This window comes from Pocillopora damicornis, chromosome 14 (genome assembly GCF_964200805.1).
Source record: "Pocillopora damicornis chromosome 14, jaPocDami1.2, whole genome shotgun sequence".
NCBI classification, from domain to species: domain Eukaryota; kingdom Metazoa; phylum Cnidaria; class Anthozoa; order Scleractinia; family Pocilloporidae; genus Pocillopora; species Pocillopora damicornis.
The window spans coordinates 5,401,414-5,409,666 of NC_142683.1; the positions used below are offsets into that span (position 1 = coordinate 5,401,414).

Here is an 8,253-nt window from a genome sequence, read left to right on the forward strand (position 1 = left end):
AGAAAACTTTACATCTCTCGAACGCTATAGTTTAAACGTGGAAGATTCCGCGTATGGAGTATTCAGGAAACGTGGTGCAAGTTTCCAATTTTCGATTGACATGTTGGTTTAGCTGCAGTTATGGAGGATTGTAATTGAAGAGACTTTTATAGTTTAACCTGTATTAGGCGCATCTTATGAAGTGGTCACCTATTATTAAGTGGTCGGTGTTTTAAAGTCCCGAAATTTTTGCTCGCTTCATGATTCGTTTGACATTTAAACGTCATACACAGCAAATTTGGAAAGAATCGGAAGTAACGTAGTACTCTTCAAAACTGGCGGAAATGATGGGTGGAGTTCCACCCATAAAGCGCTCGGAATACTGGGATTGATTAATCTCCTTCGCAGCTGTTGTTTGGTCTCGTCACAAAAGGCTTTGAGAGAGACCTCGTTGCGTGATGACACCAAATAACGGTTGCAAAAGAGACAGCGCTTACTACCGTTCCTTAATTATTCGTCTACAGTTAGTTGCATGAAAAATATAACTCCACGTAAATTTACTACGAAAAGGAAACTGGAACTCTCGGTATCTCCAACAGACTCTATCAATGCGGTTAGAATACGGGATTAAATGCATGCAGGTTGTTTATGAGGAAATAAAACGTGATGGAGCAAAGTATAATTTGGCAAAATGAAATTTGATCGGTGGAATATGATTCAAGCACGTGAAAAATTGCCTAATGTTCGTGTAGTACAATGATTGGGTATGTTCTGATTGGTCTTTGGACGTTGTTCTCATGCTACATGATGGAACGTAAGTTGTTTCCCGTTTAAGTTTTGAGTTGAGAAGCAAAAAAAACTACGTAGGGAATTTTACGGATTTCTTATTATTAACCATGTCTCATGTGACACGGCTTTTCTTTCAGAGGATGCGACTAATGTCTCGCCAAATGGAGAGGATGCGACGGATTGTTGGAGCGCGAAAGTATTGCGAGTGAATTCGTCGGCCATTTCGAAAGCACTGTTTGCAAAGTGAACCAGGAGGTAAGCGCCAGCGTCTGGAAAATATTTGCCAGTTCAGCTGCGGCATTTATCAGGACGAGTTGTACCATCACGGAGATAGTATAACTCTGCGGGAATTTTCCGGTCATAAAGGTAAGATACACCCTCGTTTTTTTCTTGTGAAAACAGCTTGCATTTTTAACTCGCTAAACTAAGGACGAGCTGTTTCACTGTACTCTCAGACTTTTCCGACTTTAACTTGTCAAACTTGCGAAAACACAACCTCAACGTAGTTGACCGCTTAATACAGGTTAGAATTATATTTTGTGTTGCATGCTTCAGCCGTCAACAAGTGCAAAATGCTATTCACTTTTCACCAACACAAACATGGGTGCAATATAACAGGAAATCCAGCAGCGCAGTTAAGCAACCGAGGATAAAGCAGCGGCACTTTCGGAGGAAAATTCGTAAGGTAAACAGGAACTCAAAATTTCCACAAGGAGCTCATATTCTCTAATGATTGCAAATGCCAAGTACGATAAAAGTGTTCATGTTGCACCAATCAGTGGATAACATTCATGGACAAAACATTGCATATATTGATTTACATATCAAAGTAGTTTCTTGGAGAAACAAAGTGTCTTTTTTTTTATACTACAGTACAGCCCATGCAGGCCTGACCCAGCCAACGCGAAGAAAATCTCTTCCCCATACACCATCGAGCAAAGACAGTTTGCTGAAGAAACCTAGTGGGGTCTCAATTTCTTTCACACTCTTAATAAAGAGCAATGTTATTCGACATGTTACCTTTTCGATGCAAACTAACCAATTGGCAAATAATGCTCTCGAGCGCATGATTTTAACTTCTAGATCCCCTTTTTGTTCATAGAAACAAGCTTCCCAATTTGTGAATTGCAGAGAGAGACAGATACCTCTTAGGAAATTCATATCTCAGTTTCCAGTAAAATTATAAATAAGCACAGAGGTAACAATGTATCAATTACGGAGGAATATGAGATGCGTGTTTAATATTTATCTTGCGTTGGCGAACTTAACTCGCGGTCCAATCTATTGCTAAGTCTCAAAAACGCTTCATAATATGCTAAAATAAGAAACTGAACATCAGTATTCAGTTGAAAAACTAACAAGAACAGCTAACGCTGAAGTGATAATAAAAGTGATTGCAGACAAGACTTATCACGAACGTGTTCATTATTTGCGTGCTTGTCATTAAGCAGAAAGCTCCATTTTCACCTGTCTGGAGTAAATTGTTAAGAAACCGGTCAGTGTAAAACGCAGACTGCACACTGCAGACCAGGGTTAAAGTACAGACTGAAGACTGCAGACCAGTGTTAAAATGCAGACTCGGTTCGAAAATAACCCGTTTCCACGGAAAAACGTCAGGAGTGAGCTGGGATCAAGGCAACGTAAGTCGTGAGAGAGTGGCAATAATCGTTATGGCTATTGATGTTTCGAACTTCACTTACTCAGATGGTCTTGGCGTTGACATATTGATATAAGGTAAGAACGACTAGAAACGTAAGTGTTTGAATATGCAATCCACAGCCAGCTAAATACCTTTCCCTTGTTAAGGAATAAACAGTTCTGCTGAGCTTAAGCATACATGTAGCTCGTGTATACTTTGTTTGGCCTTGAAAGTAGAAACGATAGACTTTGATGACACATCGGCAATTTCGATTACTTGGACAATAAAAACCTGTTCCTCATACCTCTGTTTTGCGTTGCGAAGTTAGGCCTGCAAATTTAAATTTAATACAAATTCGTGGGTGCGAGATAAGGGTCTAATTAAAAAACCTCCAACTATATCCCCAGATGTTTGCCCTTCTTGTTCCGCTCGGTGTTTCACCTCAGTATTAACCCGTGGTAAATCTGCGGCTATCATGGTCAACTTAACCTGCACCGGGCTTCTTGTTTGGTCGACAAGGGATGCTTTAGAAATTTAGTTTTGCTGTGACGTGTTTTTATTCACTGGAAAAATGGCGGAGTCTTCCTTAAATTGAAACAAATTAAGAGCAAGTAGAAGTCTCAAGTTTCATCATTTAGATAAATCAGAAATGTCCATAAATTTCAACTAAAGAAGCGATTCTGCATTTTACCCCTGGTCTGGAGTCTTAATTTTACCCTGAGTCTGCATTTTACCCCCAGTCTGCAGTCTGCAGTCTGCAGTCTGCGTTTTACACTGACCGGTTAAGAAACACAGCATCGCCCAGAATGCTATTGTCTTTCGCGACATGTACTTGCAGTGCCCATTAAATCAGCGGGCGGCGTAATAATTTGCATATCTTGAACTAGTCGGTTGTGATTGGTCAGCAGATAAAGCTTTGAGAATACATGAGTCTCTTGGCAGATTTCAATCAAACGGTTAGATGCGTAAAGTAAATCCCAAGGTGACATAAAGTGAACAATAGCAATAATTAACAATAGCCACGCTCTTAACTAAGCATTTAGAAAATTCGTTTGCAGCGAGTTCTTATATAGACTGACAGACTCACGTTGGTCAAAATGTTATCGGAATTATAGAAATTAGTATCATGAAAATAGAAAAACTAAGAAAGTAGTATCGTGAAGAATAGGCGATTTAAAAAGCGTAACTTGCGATCAGGCGGTTTTCGATTGCGAAAGGCTTGTGGTTGCGGACTGAAAACAAAAAAACGCTTGGTCGAAAGTTATAAAAAGCGCTGCTCTGAAAGCCAGCTAACTTATGATTAAGTGAAATTTTAGTTTCATTTAATCTTTGTCTTAAATGTGGGCTTGACTGACGGTTGATTAATATTTTTACTGCAGTTTGTTGTTTTGGTATGTGTTTCCGAACGTGACATCAGTTGTGGTCTTACGGTCTAACTAAAAATGAACTTTGAACAAACCCGAGCTTGAATTTTTTAAACAGGTATAGTCTGTCGTCTTGACATTCATTGGCTATAAATGTAGTTTAAATCTTCTCCACCTGATGGATACAGAAACGCTGTAAAGGAAATAATTCCCAGAAATAAAGACGGTTTTGATTCAAAGAAATCAACACACAGCCCACGCGGTGGTGTCATTAAAAAACAGGAAGTCTATGGTAAACAAGTGACTTTCCCAAAGAAATGAGTTATCAGATTGCTATTGTTCTTACCAGTAAAGTTTGATAGCAAAAAAATATTTCCTATTAAAAATTTTGCTCACTTACCATTGCGAGAAATTCTCGGAAAAACGTTGATGTAATACAACATTCCTTCTAGAAAAGAGACTTGCGTGCAATAAATGCGTCAATGAACGTAGCAAAAAAAAAAGAATAAATTCGTTTTTGTCAAAACAATGATACCACCTTTTTAAGTGCAGTGATACGATCACTCCTTTCATTGGGAAGACCGACTAACCCTCAAGCTGTGCTACAACTGAAGAGAACTATGAATACTGAACTTACATTTCGCCTTGCTCAAAACAGCGATTTTGACGAGATCCTAAAACTATCAGAGGGTGTTTATGATGGCCAAGACTATCTTCCAATCAGATTTCATAACTGGATGCAAATGGACAACGTTGCGGTGATGTTAGCTCACGCGAACGAAAAACTTGTTGGACTGGTTCAGTGCTCGGTTGTTGACGATGGAAGAACAGCAGTTCGACAGGCCGCCAGGACATTAACGGAGTTTCGTGGTCAGGGTGTTTACAAACGGCTATCAAAAGCAATGAACGAGTACGTACGTAGACATTACCCGGATGTACAGCGAGAGATATTTGCATCCAAAGTGTGTCACTCCCTCGCGAGAGAAATTACACAGATGACAATTATTAGGACTTCTGCTGTAAATAAGAAGCTCTCCGCGCTCCGCTCTATCAAAGTTAATTTCTCAGACCTGATAGAGCCTTGTACGAAAGAGTACCTCTGTGACGTGATCTTTTCAAGCCCCGTTGCTCAGAAATTGTTTCTGGATAACCCCATTGTACTTGATTGGATTCCCATGGAGGCTTCGCAATCAAACATCGATCATTTCCAACGTGAACTCGGTCAAGATTTCTATTTTGCAGTCGACAAATGTGGCGAAGATGGTATTCCCAAATCTGTCAGTTTTGGTGCTCTGTCACCAAGGGTAGGATGCACTGATTGGACTGTCACTATTTATACGAGTGATCCAAGCTTATACGAAGCTCAAGTTACTCATCAACTACAGCATGCGTTCAATGTTATTGAAGGCGATTTTTTTATTTCTTTCACCCAAGACAAACTTTTGTCAAATCGAGGAATAAGACTTCTCAGAGAATATTTGCCTCAGGTGGAACTCGACAAAGCACGGTCCACTTTCTTCCTTTGTGAAAATATGATTCAGTCTTGAGAACCTTAAACAATAGAAACAGGCCCCTTTTCAATTAGAAAACTTTACATCTCTGGAACGCTATAGTTTAAACGTGGAAGATCCCGCGTATGGAGTATTCAGGAAACGTGGTGCAAGTTTCCAATTTTTGATTGACATGTTGGTTTAGCTACAGTTATGGAGGATTGCAATTGAAAAGACTTTTATGGCTGAACTTGTCTTAGGCGCATTGTATGAAGTGGTCACCTAGAATTACGTGGTCGGTTTTTGAAAGTCCAGAAATTTTTGCTCGCTTCATGATTCGTTTGACATTTAAACGTCATACACAGCAAATTTGGAAAGAATCGGAAGTAACGTAATACTCTTCGAGACTGGCGGAAATGATGGGTGGAGTTCCACCCATAAAGCGCTCGGGCTACTGGGATTGATTAATCTCCTTCGCAACTGTTATTTGGTCTCGTCACACAACGGTTTGACAGAGACCGCGTTACGTGATGACACCAAATAACGGTTGCAAAAGAGACAGCGCTCATTGCCGTTCCTTAATTATTCGTCTACAGTTCGTTGCATGAAAAATATAACTCCACGTAAATTTACTACGAAAAGGAAACTGGAACTCTGTTGTATCTCCAACACACTCTATCAATGCAGTTAGAATACGGGATTAAATGCATGCAGGTTGTTTATGAGGAAATGAAACGTGATGGAGCAAAGTATAATTTGACAAAATAGAATTTGATCGGTGGAATATGATTCAAGCACGTGAAAAATTGCCTGATGTTCATGTAGTACAATGATTGGGTATGTTCTGATTGGACTTTGGACGTTGTTCTCATGCTACGTGATGGAACGTAAGTTGTTTCTCGTTTAAGTTTTGAGTTAAGGAGCAGAAAAAACTGCGTAGGGAATTTAACGGATTTCTAATTATTAACCATGTCTCATGTGACACGGCTTTTCTTTCAGAGGATGCGACTAATGTCTCGCCAAATGGAGAGGATGCGAAGGATTGTTGGAGCGCGAAAGTATTGCGAGTGAATTCGTCTGCCATTTCGAAAGCACTGTTTGCAAAGTGAAGCAGGAGGTGAGCGCGAGCGTCTGGAAAATATTTGCCAGTTCACGATTTTGCAGGCATCTGTCACTACGGGTAACGTGATTGGCTGCGGCACTTATCAGGACGAGTTTTACCATCACAGAGATAGTATAACTCTGCGGGAATTTCCGGTCATAAAGGTAAGATAAACCCTCGTTTTTTTCTTGTAAAAACAGCTTGCAATTTTAACTCGCTAAACTAAGGACGAGCTGTTTTCACTGTACTCTCAGACTTTTCCGACTTTAACTTGTCAAACTTGCGAAAACACAACCTCAACGTAGTTGACCGCTTAATACAGGTTAGAATTATATTTTGTGTTGCATGCTTCAGCCCTCAACAAGTGCAAAATGCTATTCACTTTTCACCAACACAAACATGGGTGCAATATAACAGGAAATCCAGCAGCGCAGTTAAGCAACCGAGGATAAAGCAGCGGCACTTTCGGAGGAAAATTCGTAAGGTAAACAGGAACTCAAATTTCCACAAGGAGCTCATATTCTCTAATGATTGCAAATGCCAGGTACGATAAAAGTGTTCATGTTGCACCAATCAGTGGGTAACAATCATGGACAAAACATTGCATATATTGATTTACATATCAAAGTAGTTTCTTGGAGAAACAAAGTGTCTTTTATTTTATACTACAGTACAGCCCACGCAAGCCTGACCCAGCCAACGCGAAGAAAATCTCTTCCCCATACACCATCGAGCAAAGACAGTTTGCTGAAGAAACCTAGTGGGGTCTCAATTTCTTTCACACTCTCAATAAAGAGCAATGTTATTCGACATGTTACCTTTTCGATGTAAACTAACCAATTGGCAAATAATGCTCTCGAGCGCATGATTTTAAATTCTAGATCTTCTTTTTGTTCATAGAAACAAGCTTCCCAATTTGTGAATTGCAGAGAGAGACAGATACCTCTTAGGAAATTCATATCTCAGTTTCCAGTAAAATTATGAATAAGCACAGAGGTAACAATGTATCAATTACGGAGGAATATGAGATACGTGTTTAATATTTATCTTGCATTAGCTAACTTAACTCGCGGTCCGATCTATTGCTAAGTCTCAAAAACACTTCATAATATGCTAATATATGAAACTGGACCATTAGTATTCAGTTGAAAACTATCAAGAACCGCTAACGCTGAAGTGATAAAGTGATTGCAGACAAGACTTATCACGAACGTGTTCATTATTTGCGTACTGGTCATTAAGCAGAAAGCTCCATTTTCACCTGTCTGGAATAAATTGTTAAGAAACCGGTCAGTGTAAAACGCAGACTGCACACTGCAGACCAGGGTTAAAATGCAGACTCGGTTCGAAAATAACCCGCTTCCCCGAAAAAACGTCAGGAGTGAGCTGGGATCAAGGCAACGTAGGTCGTGAGAGAGTGGCAATAATCGTTATGGCTATTGATGTTTCGAACTTCACTTACTCAGATGGTCTTGGCGCTGACATATTGATATAAGGTAAGAACGACTAGAAACGTAAGTGTTTGAATATGCAATTCACAGCCAGCTAAATACCTTTCCCTTGTTAAGGAATAAACAGTTCTGCTGAGCTTAAGCATACATGTAGCTCGTGTATACTTTGTTTGGCCTTGAAAGTAGAAACGATAGACTTTGATGACAAATCGGCAATTTCGATTACTTGGACAATAAAAACCTGTTCCTCATACCTCTGTTTTGCGTTGCGAAGTTAGGCCTGCAAATTTAAATTTAATACAAATTCGTGGGTGCGAGATAAGGGTCTAATTAAAAAACCTTCAACTATATCCCCAGATGAAATTAGAAGATCCTTGCAGCTAAGAACACTACTGAAACTAGTACCCAATGAATTGGGTACAAATAAACATCCGAGTGA

At 39.7% G+C, this 8,253-nt stretch overlaps 1 protein-coding gene across 1 annotated transcript; it reads left to right on the forward strand.

Moving 5' to 3' along the window:
- Positions 1-4,350: 4,350 nt before the first annotated feature.
- On the forward strand, positions 4,351-7,568 carry LOC149034133 (histidine N-acetyltransferase-like). Its single transcript, XM_089193476.1, has 2 exons — positions 4,351-6,527; positions 7,035-7,568. The coding sequence occupies exon 1, from the start codon at positions 4,392-4,394 to the stop codon at positions 5,316-5,318; it is 927 nt and encodes a 308-aa protein (XP_089049602.1). The 5' UTR covers positions 4,351-4,391; the 3' UTR covers positions 5,319-6,527; positions 7,035-7,568.
- The last annotated feature ends 685 nt before the right edge of the window (positions 7,569-8,253 follow it).